Raw genomic sequence first — 15,387 nt, forward strand, 5'->3', positions numbered from 1 at the left:
CGATGTGCTTATGGGCGCAACAGCCAAGGAGTCAACATCAAAATACTTTTCGTTATACCATCTTGGAGAAAGCACGCGGCTCACTGAATGGTTTGGCTCCACAGTATAGGCTGGACAAACTTGGTTAACGTGCTGGATCTGCGCCTTTGTGAGCCAAGTGACCATCTTTACTACTCATTAGTGTTTTTTAAGCAGATTTGGTGTGAAGCACGAGCGAATGCAGTCTTTCTTTGAAGTAAATTACGAGAAAGCATTCGACTCAGTGGAAACATCAGCAGTCATACAGGGATTGCGTAATCAGGGAGTAGAAGAGCCTTTTGTCAAAATGCTGGATGATATATATAGGAACTGCATAGCTACCATAGTCCTCCATAAAGTCAGCAGTAAAATTCTAATAAGGAAGGGCATCGGGCAAGGAGGCACGATCTCTCCAATACTATTCACTGCCTGTTTACAGAAGGTATTCCAAGGCCTGAATTGGGAACAGTTGGAGTAAGAGTTAATGGAGAATACCTAAATAATCTGTGATTCGCTGATGACATTGCCTAGCTGAGTCACTCAGGAGATGAAGTTCAAAGCATGATCAATGAGTTAGACAGGCAGAGCAGAACGGTGGGCCTAAAAATTAACATGCAGAAAACCAAAGTAATGTTCAGCAGTCTAGCAAGGGAACAACAGTTCACAATTGGTAGCGAGGTGCTGGAAGCGGTGATGGAATCAGTCTACTTATTGCAGGTAGTGACCACTGATTCGGATCACGAGAGGGAAATAACTAGAAGAATAAGAATGGGGTGGAGTGCATATGGCAGGTTCTCTCGGATCATGAATGGCAGTTTACCAATATCCCTCAAGAGAAAAGTGTAAAACAGCTGTATCTTACTTGTACTGACCTACGGGGCAGAAATGTGGAGGCTAATGAAAAGGGTTTAACTCAAATTAAGGACAATGCAGTGAGCTATGGAAAGAAAAATGATAGGTGTAACGCTAAGAGACGGGAAGCTGTCAGAGTGGGTGAGGGAACAAATGCGTGTTAATGACATCGTAGTCGAAATCAAGGGGAAGAAATGGGTTTGGGCAGAGCATGTAATGCGAAGGGAAGATATCCGCTGGTCCTTAAGGGTAACAGAGTGGATTCCAAGAAAAGGCAAGCATAGGAAGGGTTGGCAGAAGGTTAGGTGGGCGGACAAGATTAGGAAGTTTGCAGGCATAAAGTGGACGCAGCTGGCAAAGGACGGGGTAATTGTAGAGACATGGGAGAGGCCTTTGCCTTGCTCTGGCTCTGGGTGTAGTCAGGCTGATGATGAGGGTGATGATGTGCTGACTACAAAAACCACGCGTCGTGTTGTCTGAGCCCTGCTGTTCCCACTGCTGGCTCTGCAGCTCAAGGATTGATGTTGCGGGGATTGTCTGGCATATTCGTTAGGTTGTAGTTGGACCCGTTGGCGGGCTCGTCTCAAAAGTTTCGTTTCATGTTAGAGCTTCGCCGTTCACGCTATGTTCCCTGTGCAGGTCTAGCTGTGACGTTGCGTGCATTGCGGGACGTATTTCTTTTGTTGTAGTTGGATTCATTCACTCACAAATTCGAGACTAAAGCAGCGGTTCTCAATATTGCATCCCCACTGTTCATGCTGCTCGCAGTGCAGGTCTAGCTATGATGTTGCTATTATTGCTGAATGTATTTCCTCTGGCGGGGTTATGAAAGTCAGCCATTACTCTGCCTAGGCACAATAACAGCAGCTCTCGTCAATGCACTGGATCTTCGCAGTTAACATTTGAGTATGCAAGCGAGGACCTTCGTTAAATGTACTCGCAAACATATTCACAGTCGTCGTCGTGGCCACAGATTACAGGTGCAAAACTGGCTGGCTGCTTCACGTTATGCATGAAAATTACACAGCAGAAGCCAGTGTCCTCTTATCAGCTAATATTGCCTGTGTTGACGCAAGATTCAGTCACCCAAGCGAACAGCATTCTATTGAGTCACGCAGTGCTGCTGCTTCGCGCATAGCGATGGTTAAGACTTTTGTGGTTGCCGTTAGTCAACTAAGACAATTCATCCTGCATCAAAATTCTTGCGATCACAACCGTGTAAAGGGCATCGTGTTCTCCAGTGTACACACAAAAACAAGTAACTACAACAGTCAACTAAGACAATTCATCCTACATAAAAATTCTTTTGATCACAGCCATGTAAAGGGCATCGTGTTCACCAGTCTACACACAAACACAAGTAACTACAGCCACTCAGATCCTTTCAACCTTAGCCTGTGATGTATCTGGAGCATAGTCACTGCAAAACAATTGCCGAGCTTTGCAGAACTAAAAAATTGAAATAAAATTTAAGACTAGTGGGCAACTACGTCCTGAAAGGCACAACAGATTACGCTTGAAAACGTGCCTTTGAGTGTAGAATATGTTACGGAAGCATTACACCACCACCGGTTCATATAAAGCCTAGACTGCACGTGTCTCTAACAAAAGTAAAAGCTAAATATTCGCACCCAGAGTGCATGTCGTTCCAATTATTCTTGGCAGCGTTAAGTTCCAAGTGAGATTTGGAAGAAGGCACCATCCGAAAAACACTTCGAGGGTATCCACTGTCGCGGGCTCGACCACGGGCGGGAGCGTTGGGTGTGTCCACTATGCGCACCCGGCCTGGCTGCTGCCACTGTTGGTGTCCAAGAAGAGTTGAGAGAAGGAGCACCAGCATAGGAGGAGGAGGAGGGAGGAGATGTCATTACCTTTAGTTCATTGAGGGGATCTAGCAGCGGCTGCCTATTCCAGTCTATTGCTTCTGAGGTGTGACGTAATGCGCGCTTGACTAGCAACGTCATGCCAGCTGCACACTGGTCCGGATAAGCTTCCCTGAACCGCCACCAGACACCACTTGTAATTCATGACGGATACAGCTCGCGGTGTAAAAAAAAAAAAAAAACTAGGGCTATATTGCTGTAAACACAATATGCCGCAGCTGTGACTCTCGTATCTTGCAGCTTCTGGGTTGTGGAGAGAGCACTGATGCTAGCTTTGCCCTGGAGGAAGCTGAAAAGCCTTTGTTTTATCCTCTGTCTTCTTTCTGCTTGTAGCAAGAAAGGAGCATAAGAAATTTTTGTGCAGTATAAGTGTGCCTTTGGCTAATCTTGATTTTGGGTGCTTGGCTCATCAAAAGTCTGTTTGGCATCAGTGACATCAAGTACGGCTTATTGATTTGTTCCAGCGGGCCGTGCTGACACAGACCATGGCTGTTTTGAGGTGCTTACATCAAGACCTCCAGTAGGTCTGCAGCCATCTGACATCACTGGAGCAGTCAGTAAGCAGAGCCGCCTTTGCATTTGCATTGCAGTCTCTCTCTCTGTTTCTCCTGGTTCAAGTGGACACCAGCTTTAGGTGGTTCACTCGACAGTACCTTTGCTTGCCCAATTCACTACCACTTGGATTTTGCATCGAATAATAACGGAGGTGTAGTCAGCACTTTGGGGTCCCTAAAACTGAAGTAGACTTCTTATGATAGTGTAGTGTAAAGGGACTGTTTCTATTGCGGAATTGGAAATTAGGTTGCAGTCTAAAGTGGTCCTTTCAATCTTTTTAACCTCTGAAACTCTACAGTGGAAAGATGCAGAGCTGAGCAACTGCCAAGTGTTCACTAGATTATACTGCAGATGGTCACGTGTGTTGATCATGGTTTAAGAAATTTATCAGCCCCCGGTGGTCAGCCTAAGTGTGCTGTGATGTGTGCGCTACCAGGCTTTTTAAAGTACCATGCAGTATTTCTGCATGACATGTCCTCCTGTCTGATTTCAGCTGTGGCGATGTTCTTTTGACGTGTCTCTAATTGAAACATGCAATGTTCACGCATTATTTTTCTGCACCACACTCGAAACCTGTCCCTTTGCTTGCAAGCCTTGGTGTGTGTACTAACTAGTGATCAGTGGTGTTGCTGGAGGGCTATAGGTATACAAGAGTGCAAAATATTTGATCTGTAATAATAATCCACTCCTCTCGAGCTTAACAGACAATTTGCATTCAGAATATAGTAAGATGCATTTCGAGAACGAACAAGGGATTGGTCCTAAAAGGAGGCTTTGCAACCAATGATGTTAGTTTAATGTGTGACACTATGGTCAACTACTTTGTTCCTGGTAGCCACCTGCAGTGCTATGCTAGCAGGTGCTGGGCAGTTGACCGTGATGTTGTGGCAATAGGTCAGTGCCATTTGTTGGAAGGGGCCTCTACTAAGGGCCATTTGCTGCTTTTTTCTGTAGTTGTATCCTTGAAGTTGGTATATACCTTTCTATATCTTTTTGCTCATAATCTGTTCAGTGGGTTGTGTGATGCGAGTTGTGAAACGCTTTGGCATTAGGTAAATGGCTGGAACTCACTAGAGGAGCAGAAAACAATCTGAGAATTAGCCAGTCTGAAAGGGAACACCCAATCTGGCTGCCACCTTATTTCCACCGCCGAAAATTGCCAGTGTGTTTCGACACAATCGGCTCGAAACCAGCATTTCTGGAGAAGATAAAATGTTCAATATTGTGACTTCGGCGATGTCTTTGGCCTTTAAGGCATCAAAATGTCACATGCTTTGCATATAAAGAATAAATACCTAATGCTTGACTTCCGTGGCAGGGCCCTTTTAGGCACTACTGTAGTATTTTGTGCACGGAAAGTATGCTAATTTGCGTGGCTGACAGGCTGCACAGGGTTGTGACGGCATTGTCTCGAATAGCTGGTCAAAGAGCACAACTACCTAGACTTTATCCCAAAACATGAATTCACTTGCCCTATGACAGTCATGAAAGAATGAAATTCTTCATCAAGCATACAAATAAGCAGGTCTAATTTACCTGCCACGCACTGAATTTATGGAGAAAACCTGGGTACTTTTTAGGAGAGAATGGCTTTTATAAAGGTTGGCTTGCAAAGATTGACTACCTAGCATTGAGTTTCCTTCAGGTTTTTTTCATTTTTTTAAGCCATGAATAAGAACTCTCCATCTGACCGCATACTTTCTTTTGGCCTGCAGCACCACTGTGCAGTCTCATTCAGCAACACCAGGCTGCATTTGTGGCACACACCTCAGAAGCCAGGAAACTTGTGGATGAATGTGCTGCAGCCAACGTATCCACCTTGTCATTGCTGCAGTCCACAGTCCAAGGTCTGCAGGAGCAGCAGACAGCACAGATGGCTACAGGCTTGGTATGTGACATTCAATGCTTTATATGACCTGAGCCTTTACGCTTGCTCATTTCTGCTGTTGGCGATTGCATTCAGTGGAGGTGCTTCACGACTGTAAACCTCTCGTACCGCTCTATACGAAAGGTCATTGGAAGTTTCCTGCAGAGGTTACTTGTACAGGCCTTGAGTAGCCTGGAGGAAGCGCTGCACTTGTTAGGCTCATGATGGCTGTTAGTGAAACCAGTAGGCACTGTGAGCTCTTTAATAGGGGTGTGCGAATATTCGAAATTTCGAATACTAATCGAATATGTTTGATATTCGATTCGTATTGTTATTCGAAAATTGATATTCGTGGATTCCCGAATACTCGCCAGCGATCGTATACCGTGAAAACTTTAATAAATTTGACCATTGCAAGAGCACAATATCCGGCCAATTTAGCCAACTATCAAGTTAAAAATTACTTGAAAACAATACAGAGGACCTATCCCCTTCCTTCTCTGCCATTTATCACGTGACCGACCGCATCCCTAGGCCGCAAGCCTTGACCTCACTGCTCACTGCTGAGTGATCACTGGAGAGAATCAATCTCTTGTAGCAATGACCCAGTGAAAAGATGTCTGGCCATGTGTGGCTGGCACAAGGAACTATGTTAACAGACAACATTTTTTGGCAATGCAGCAGAGGCTAGGTAGGAAACAGACAGACTGGCATTTATCCGCATGCCATGGGTGGTGGGGTTTTGTTGTTGGGCGGAGGGGTGAAAAGGGAGGAATGGGAGAGATGGTACGGGTCACTACGCCTCAGGAGTCCACTCCCCACAACACGGAGACAAAGGTCAATCTCTTTCCCTCTCCTACCTAGCCTCTGCTGCATTGCCAAAAAGTTGACCCTGAGTATCGTAGTGCGTGTTACTTTAGTGGTTTTGGCACCTTTGGCTCTAAATGCTGCCTGCTAGCCATTACACCATCCAGTCCATCATTGCAGTGCATGTCCACTTTGCTCCATGGCTTGTTTTGCTGTGGAGGCTGTGCCCTCTGTTCTACCCACATGGTATACCCCCTAGATCAATCACATGCTGCCATGTCTCATGCCTGCAAAAAGAATAAATCGTGTGGCGTACTCTCCATTCCAGCAGTATTTCTGTTCTCTTCATTATGCATGTTCCTCACATTGGCACGGTAAAACCGAAAAAAAATTACTGAGTGGCACTTAAGGAGCATGCGAGTAATGCGAAAGCATTGCAATTCCGTTATAATTATATTCTCAGTCCACTGAAATTATTTTCTATTCCTTTGTGGTGGGTGGGTTGCAAGTACTAGTAATAACTACTGGTTTCATTTTGTATTTTCCCGCTCTTGACCAATTGCAAGTTTTGTTACGGCACCACTTTTTGGGGCCAAATTTTGGTACCACATTTCTGGCATTGTTGTGTTTCTGCTTAAGTGAGATTTCTAATATTTTTGTATTTATTATTAAAGAGCACTAGCTCTTGCCCTTTCTCGTATCTCTCCTGCACTCTGCTAGAGTTGGGAGCTTGTCTTGCTTGCACATGCAATGTTGGGCAACATGCATGCCCAACATGTGCATGCCAAACATGTTGGGCATGCACGTGTTAGGCTCCAAGTCCATGTGCGCCATATGCTGAGCTAAGGAGTGTCTGGCATGGGTTCATATTAAGTGGGGTTTCTTTTCTCTAGCCGGCCATGCTTACAGTGGTCGTGGTTCTCCTAAGGTGCACGTTAGACCTGAATGTCCAGTGCAACCTCAGCAGCCGCCTGGCATTCCCAGAGGGACCTTTAAGCAGGGTTTTTTGATCTGGGACAGCCTGTGTCTGGTACATTTGTAAGCCTCCATGCAGTAGGACACATTGAAGTGAAGGCTATGCATGCCTGCTTTATTTACCCCCTGAGACTTGTGTGCTACTTGTGCAGTGGAAAAGTTCAAACCTGTGCCATCAGTGTCAGATGAAACATATGAACAGACTAACTGAAGCGGGAACACAAGAACACAAAAGTATTAGGTGCTGCTGACGAAACATGGGCGGGGTCCGTTAACACTTTCATTTATCGGTCTCTGCACCCCTTAATTGAAAACCAAGAGCTAGTATTCAGACTCCCTCAGCTAAAGAATCACTGCTTCATTGTTTGTTGCAAATAGCTGTTATATTGGGAGTGAAGCTGTTTTCACTCATGTCCACTAGTTCGGTGCAAGTCATTTACTGTAGGAGCTCAGATTAAGGTCCATCTTCTCCTCATCTGTGCCACTCTCATCCACTCATCTTGTAATCTTCTTTCCTTCGTCACGAGAATATTTTCTTTTCCACCTGCAGAGCCAGCTTCGAAAATGTAGAATTGTTTCATTACTTTCTAAGGGAGGGTGGGGAGGCAGAGCTTTTTTCCAGTGTACTGATAAAATAGCTCTGGCATTCTGCATGCACGTGTAGCCTCCACACGGCACTGTGCGCCATCTCATTCAGTGCAGTCTTGTTGCTGACTGTGCAGGCAAAAGCATGAATGGTGATGCGCATGCACAGTAGTGGGTCCCCTCTAGCAAACGGCCAGTTGAAGTGCAAGTTGAGCTTGTTCTGATGCTATTTAGAGAGATGTTGTAGAGACACATGATGATAATCGCCACTGACAGGCAGGATTTGTCTGCTATGGAACCTTTCTTATTGATCTCTAATTAGGTGTGCTTAGGGCCAGCTACAGCCACCCCATCCACGTAAAATGCCTGATACCATTGCCCCTGGGGACTAGAATGCCTTCCCCTGCCATGCCTGTATTCTTTGACTGCACCCTGCTACCCTGAGCGACCTTTGGTTGTTGCTTACTGCATACCCATAAAGGAAGTAAAGGAGGACTCTACGTAAGTGTCAGACAACGCGGTCTTTCCCGTGTCACAAGCACCACGCAGATATGCTATCATGCTGCGAGTCCAGCAAGGCTTTTGCCCGAGAGACTTGGTGACCATTCTTGCGAGCTGTACTTGTGTCATCTAATCGGGTAAAATTGGGCTCTGCACGACACGTTTCAGGAAATTTGTGGTGTGCGTTTAAATATATGAAGTGTAGAATAACCTGCGAATGGTCCCGTACATTTGAGTCAAGTTGCACCGGAGTCCTCTACTACATCGTCTCTGAAAGCAGCACTCGAATTTTGTATGTATTTTTAAAAAATTGTACTATTCATCTGCGCTTGTGGCCGATGTGGCACTTCCAAACTGCTACGCTTGCCAAGAGACGGTAAGCGTAGCAGGGAACAGCAGAAGGTTAGGTGAGCGGACGAGATTTAGAAGTTCGCAGGCATAGGGAGAGCGCAGCTGGCAAAGGACCGGGTTAATTGGAGAGGCATGGGAGAGGCCTTTGCCCTTCAGTTGGTGTAGTCGTGCTGCTGCTGCTGATGATGATGATCTTGCCACCTATCTTTCAGATATGTTTTAGTGCATTAGGACCCAGAAACAACTTTTATGACTTCGAGTGTTCCTCACTCGCATGAAAAGAACAAATGCTGCTAGAAACTGCAATATCAGCCCGTGGCTACTGGCCATAATGTCTGCTAGTTCTAAGGACTCGCTCTGCTCAACTCAAGTGCACTTCAGTGCCCACAAGACTTGCCTTATACATACTTACCCTTCCCTAGTATGTTCTGCTTTAGATTAAAGGTGTACGATTTACAGATCAGCGACGTCGTCTTGCCTAAAACAGCTAGACCCGGTGCACAACTTGGGACTGTGCCTTGCAACAGGCGTGCACAGAACATCACCCATAACTAGCCTTTATGTCGAAACGATTGAGCCACCCCTTGAATATACAGTCGAAACCCGCAATAACGAAATCGCCGGGGACAGCAAAAAAATTCGCTTTCGCGAGAATTTCGTTGCCGCGAAAATGAGACAGAAAAGATAGAAAACAGCCCGCAAAAAGAAAATTTATTGCCAAAAGTCAGTCAGCTTAGTTTGCCGAGCCTTGCCTTGCAGCAACTTCATGGTTCTATTCTCACACTGCAAGAAGTGATCCATTGCCACGTCGTCGTCGTGTGCGCCTAAGAACGACCGGATCGTGTCAAAGGCGTCCAACACATTCCTCGGGTTCGGGTTTACCGTCTCTCCATGTTGTGGACCTTGGTCCTCGGTGTCGTCAGTTTCGCACACGTTTTTTGGCTGGCGGAGACATCTCAAACGCAAACGTGCGGACTGCTGCTCATACACACCGCCACCACACACAACGAACACATGTGCACCGCTCGCAGGCCTAAAAGTGCAGCGCTGATGATCTAGTGTCGCCCCCTGATGGTGTCGCTGCGAGGCTGCCTTCCCTGAACATAGCCTCCGAGATAAACAACCACGCGGAACCGATCACAGAGGACACGCGCTGCGCCGGTATGGTGGCTAGCACCGGCTCAAGGTGGCTAAAGTTTTTAAAGTTTTTCCGGCTGCAAGGTTGCCAGGCGCCAATGCTCTCGCTGTAGCCACGCAAGCGCGCTATTGCAGTTTGCTCAATTTGAGTGCTTTTTTGACGCTGTTATTCATAATATGGGAGACAGTATGCGGACCGACGCTGCAGCAAATTTCGTTATCGTGGGATTGCGGTACAAAAATGTTTCGTTACCGAGAGATACGAAATACATTGGCCCCTATGGGCATTTGCCGGGATCTCGGAAATATTTCGTTGCGGCGAGAATTTCGTATTCTCGAGATTTCGCTATCGCGGGTTTCGACTGTAGAACTATGCTGACATGCGCATACATCCTTAGAATTCGATCACTTCTAGAGCACCGGCCGCCGCGGTGGCTCAGTGGTTGTGGTGCTTAGCTGCTCACCCTAAAGACCGGGTTCAATGCCGGCCGTGGCGGTCACATTTCGATGAAGGCGAAATCCTAGAGGCCCATGTAGTGTGCTATGTCAGTGCATGTTAAAGAACCCCAGGTGTTCGAAATTTTCCGGAGTCCTCCGCTACATCTTCTCTGATAGCCCGAGTCGCTTTGGAACGTTGAATCCCATAAACCAAATAGACCAAACTTTTACACCACCTCTGCTAGCCCATAGTCATCCAGTGCACGTCCAGAACAATAGTCGGTAATAAACAACAAGCAGTCAGGCCATTACTAATGCGATTTGAGGATAAATGCATCGAACTGGAATTATGGAAACATAGCCAGGTACGGTGCACAAGCTGAAACCGTGCACTCCCTCCATGTTACAACCTCCCTGCAGTGTGGGATCTTTCTCTGACACGCTTTCATAAGAATCAAACCCCACCGAAGCACATCCTGTGAGAATACCTTACACTTGTATGAGAACTGCGTTGAATTCGACATAGACGGGTTAAAAACAGCAGTTTATGTTGGAAGCGCAGTTGTACAAGACAACTGGTAGACGATAAGATTATTGCAGAGCTCATCATTCTTCAAAGCCGAATGCTACGGTGTCTGCGTTGCAACGGGGAAAATAATACAAGAGGTCTAACACACACTCTGTAAGCATTCTAAAAGGGCTACACTGCAGTAACGCAGTACAACCATTAATAGAAGATATAATCCACAGTATAGCAGCAGCCAAAAATAGACTAACAGTAAAATTATGCTAGGTCCCGAGCCATGTCAGCCAATCCGATAATGAAAGAGCTGGCAGTTGTGCGGCACGCGCTCACCAAAGCAAACTAGACAGTGTAAACACTCCGCACAATGGTTGGTTAAAACTAGTAAAGAGTAAACTAATAAGAAATGGCAGTTCACTTGGGATGATGAGTGGTGAAGCACATCTTTGGCGTATGGAAGTCGTGTCAATACCAAGAATGCTTTATTGAAGTAATGTGATGCCATCCTCGCATTGGACATATGCGCGTTGCGCAACTTCATAGTCAAAGTGGTCATAGTAAACCATGTTTGATTTTCATGTAGAAAAATAGAAAACTGAAGAAAAAAGTGCTTTACAATATTTTACCACAAACATGTCCCTTTCCACCCTAGCTTGCTCTTAGGAGAGAATGCAATAGTAGACTTTTAACGAGTGGTTCATTCCCAAAAAAAGGAAATGTCATCAGAAAATTGTGGATTTTTTAAGAACTATTCTGCCAGCACAACAGGGAGATCTGACTACCCCTAGTTTGGCGCATGAAAACCTCAGCTGCTTAGCGCCATAAAACCCAACACACGCACACACTACAGTCGAGCCCACATATAATGGCCCCACTTGAGCTTTCGCTTATAACGAACGAGACCTGCGCGACCATCAAACTACACATTGTTTCAATGGCACAAAATCACACGTATAACGAACGCCATTAATCCCTGCTGATCGATTACAGTGAATGGACGGCGTAAACCCAGCGGCGCGATGCGAGATAACCTGCCTCCGACCCCTTTGTGCGCCTGGCGCGCGGTATGTTTTCGGGCCGAGCCTCATCGCAGGCGGACTGCCCGCCCTGTTTCGTGCCGCTTTCAAGCGAGCTACACTTCCCCGCCGATGCATCTTCCAAGATCATCCTCCTGCCCCTCCTCACTACTCCGCTCCCCTCTCGTCACTCTCTTGCAAATCCGCGCGTGGCCTCAGCAATCAAATGTGCCCATTGCAGAGGCCACGCTCCGTGAAGCAGGCCTTTTGTGGGAGCCAAGAGGTGGCTGCACTGACGCTCATGAATGCCCCTCATTGGTCTCTCTGCTGGCACTGTGCATCTATATCTACAGCTTGATTGGCTTGATTGCCGCCTGTATGCATTGCGCGTCTACCCCATCGCACGCTTTTCTCTCTCTTGTTGCGGTGCGGACGTTTCGTTGGCTTCGTTAAAATCTCGGGCCGTGGTAATTCGGAATGGCGGACGGGAACACCGTGCCTATTTTCATTGTATTCAGCGGTAGAAATGATGAAAGCAGCCTAGGCAGAGGTGACGGCCACTGGCAAGCGGAACTGCTTCTGCGCAATGCCGGCTTCGTCGATTGTCTGATGCTGAGCCTGATGCTTCGGAAGATGACCAGCCCGGCGGCGATTTGTGGCAGCGGGTTGTCGACTCCGACGTGGGTGACCATGACATTGGGTGGATTGATTTTATTTCTGTCGATGACGATGCCGACACCGCGGAACCATGCACGGACGAGCACATGGTTTCTAAAGTGCGGGACGAACGAGAGTGACGCGGTTGAGGACGAAACTTTGGAGCCAGCACACATAAGCGCACCTGTAGCAATAGAGGGCCTCAGACAACTTGTCTATGCCAAGGGCCTCGGCGAAGAGTACACTTCTGCTTTAAATAGACTGGAAACCTCCCTCATCGCATCTGCGCTGCAAAGAGATGTCTATAACGGACTTTCGCAAAGAAAAAAATTTGTGTTTTGACAAGCAACTGTCTTTAAAGCTGTGGTCCACTTACTGCGATCTTCGGGATATAATGAATGGACGCCGCGTGTCGCTATGTTTGTTATAAGCGGGCTCGACTGTAGTCAGCTTCCCCGTGCAGTGAAAAATTTCTTTGCATGCAGTGATGGTGTGGTCTTGCTTCAGGGAAATAGCTTGCAACTGTGCTGGCGTCATCTAACCCAAACAGATGTACTCACCAGGTGTGGGCACACCTGCTGTGCAGTACACTGTTAGTGCTGCACTTATCCATTTAATCTCCATCTCAAAGATGGCAGTGAACCAGACTGTGCTTTCTGTGTTGAGGCGGGAACTACATGTGGGCAACTTCATATGCTTGGAAGATAATAGCTTTGGACTTAGTACATCACAAGCCTCAGTTTGTCATACCATTGCTGGATGAGATGCCATTCGTGGAAAGATCTGAACGGTGACTTCATGTTGTAAAAACAGCGGAGATTACTAGAAAAACACCCATTCCGATTGTCACTTTTCTTTCCCAGTAGCACCATGCCGCGCAGCGGATGCATCACAGAATGAGGTGCACACAGTGGAAGTGCACTAAATTTTAATCAGTCTTTTTACCCTCATCACCTCCACCTGTAAAATGGCACTATCATTACCATGTTGCTGAGACGACAGGGCGACGCTTTGGGCACCATCGTGCCATCCAGGCCTGGCTGCATGACAGTGGCTGCAAGAGCTACTGTCATGTCTACGAAATGACTTTTTCTACTTTGCAAACAAAATTTGGTGAGCAGAATGACTCATCTGCTGGCAGAACATTTTAAACACTTCGCATTCTGTAACCACAAAGTTCAGTAAGCTCACCTGTCAGTCAACCATGGAGACAAACTGAGAGATCGCCTTTTTTTAGTGCAGCTATGTAGTAAAAACAGCGTGTGAAATATTTACTGTACAATAAATTTACTATGCATGGCCACATGTCTTGAAGAAAGATTTTGCATTTAATCTAATCACGTTAACTTTTGAAAATATTGGAATTTGCAGTGAAGCATCGTGTCGCTGCCTAAATTTTGTACTTCCGTACCTCGACAAGAAATATTTGTATTGGGAGTGGCTAATTTATAAACAGTGGTCTGGTTTAGATGGGTGTATTTTAACAAGGCCCCACTGCTCATCCAAATGAACATTTGGAAAGAAACTTAAAAACTAGTTCATTGTGACATACACATTAATGGCGTGTACCCAGACTCTTAGAGTGTGGGGGATGGGAGGGGGGGCAGCTGTTCCAGTCTCGCATATGATGTCCTCGACTTATGCAACAAGCTCAGCTTAAGTCGAACTACCAAGTAAGAAAAAGAGATGGCCGTTTGGTGCCCAGCTTCCAGCGGTTGCAAGGCAGGGGTTGGGTAGGAGTCGAAAGTTCACGAAACTATTTTACCACAGAGCACTGCAGGGAGGTTACGATACACAGAGATCCTACATCAGCAGTGCACTAATACAACAGAGGCAAACAAAAACACAAATTGTTCACTGGGCACTGTGACTGCCCAATAACTGGACGACTGAAGTGGCCATGTCAAAGGCTGGTGCATGTTCGCTTGCTGTTCTGCTGGCTGAATGACAGTGGTGTTGACGCCAGGAGTTATGCAGTAGCACTTCCCTCAAAACAACTGAAAACGGCATTTCTAAGGCATGGGCCAATTGTTAGCCCTAAGTGCCCTTTTTTTGTACTCTATTTCATACGTAGCAGGCAACACAGCAGAGACTGCAGAAGTAGTGCATGTGCTAACCTGTATTTCTCCCCCACCTATCATTCATCCTTCTCGAAAACTCTGGAGTGTTTTAACGAAACCAAAGAGCGATATAAAACGAAGTGGTAGCACTGAAAATTATGTTGGAAGCTGTGAGCCGCTGAGGACTTGAACCCTCTGTAATTGTCACCGAGTGTGAACTAATTTTTAGGTGCGGATGGACTAAGGGCGATTCGCCCTGCCTGCCATGTATCAGACCACCAGTCATTCTTAGTTCTCAAAGTCTTGACGAGTTGAAGGATGAAAATGTGGCAAGAGGTGATGCGAAGTCCAGGAGATTGCCATTCAAGACACTTAAAATATGTCGCAACGAAATATGCTTGTGTTCACTTTGGTTGTAGGGTGAACTACTTTTTTGGCGCGGACTTTGTATGTGCTAACAGGCATGCTAGCTTTGGCAGCGTTGCCTGCTATGTATGCAATGCAGTATGGATATGCTGCATCTGTTCGTTACTTGCTTTCAAGACAGGACGTGCACAAACGCAACCTGCATCGTATAAATGCTATCTCACCCTCCTGCCAGGTTCCACATATGATTGGTCAGGAAAGGTGGAAATTTGAAGAAAGTGTGTGTCGTTGTGCTCCGGCCAGGCACCACCACTTTGAGTGATATGAAAAGAGCGGTGCATAGCATGCGCGAAGGCATGCATTCTCTACCAGTATCTGAAGTCCATTCTAGGAGGTTGGACAGCTTGCGTGGACATGCTTTGTTTCGATCCATTTTATAAACACCCCTTTCGAGGTGTAAAGGGTATGATTCCATGTCTGTGATGATTGCAATGTTTCAGTATGATTAGTCGTCGTCACATATGTCAATGGCCTGGTGACGGCAGCAATGACGTGAGGAAGGCCATTTAAGTCAACAGTTGTTCGAGGGATAAAATCAGCCAGCAATACAGCGGTTCCAAGAAGTGGTCAAGCAATATGAAAAGGATGCACAATGCAATAGGATGTACTGCATTTGCCAAAAGTGACCGAGCAGCTGCGTAAGCAGCCGAGCGATGACCCAGCTATCTTCACGCTGGCCGCTGCTTCCTGGCTGCGAGTGTAAATTGGCTGACGTAAGCCTGCGCTCGTGCTCAGT

At 46.5% G+C, this 15,387-nt stretch overlaps 1 protein-coding gene across 6 annotated transcripts in view; it reads left to right on the top strand.

The window, feature by feature from the left end:
- Window positions 1-15,387, top strand: part of LOC144115764 (uncharacterized) — a 52,144-nt gene that overhangs the window by 22,363 nt on the left and 14,394 nt on the right. For all 6 annotated transcript variants that reach the window (XM_077650265.1, XM_077650267.1, XM_077650266.1 and 3 more), the window contains exons 7-8: window positions 3,218-3,310; window positions 5,024-5,196. In XM_077650265.1, coding sequence (XP_077506391.1) covers window positions 3,218-3,310; window positions 5,024-5,196 — 266 coding nt within the window. The remainder of the gene's footprint in view (window positions 1-3,217; window positions 3,311-5,023; window positions 5,197-15,387) is intronic.

The sequence above is a fragment of the Amblyomma americanum genome, chromosome 1, assembly GCF_052857255.1.
Source record: "Amblyomma americanum isolate KBUSLIRL-KWMA chromosome 1, ASM5285725v1, whole genome shotgun sequence".
NCBI classification, from domain to species: Eukaryota; Metazoa; Arthropoda; class Arachnida; order Ixodida; family Ixodidae; genus Amblyomma; species Amblyomma americanum.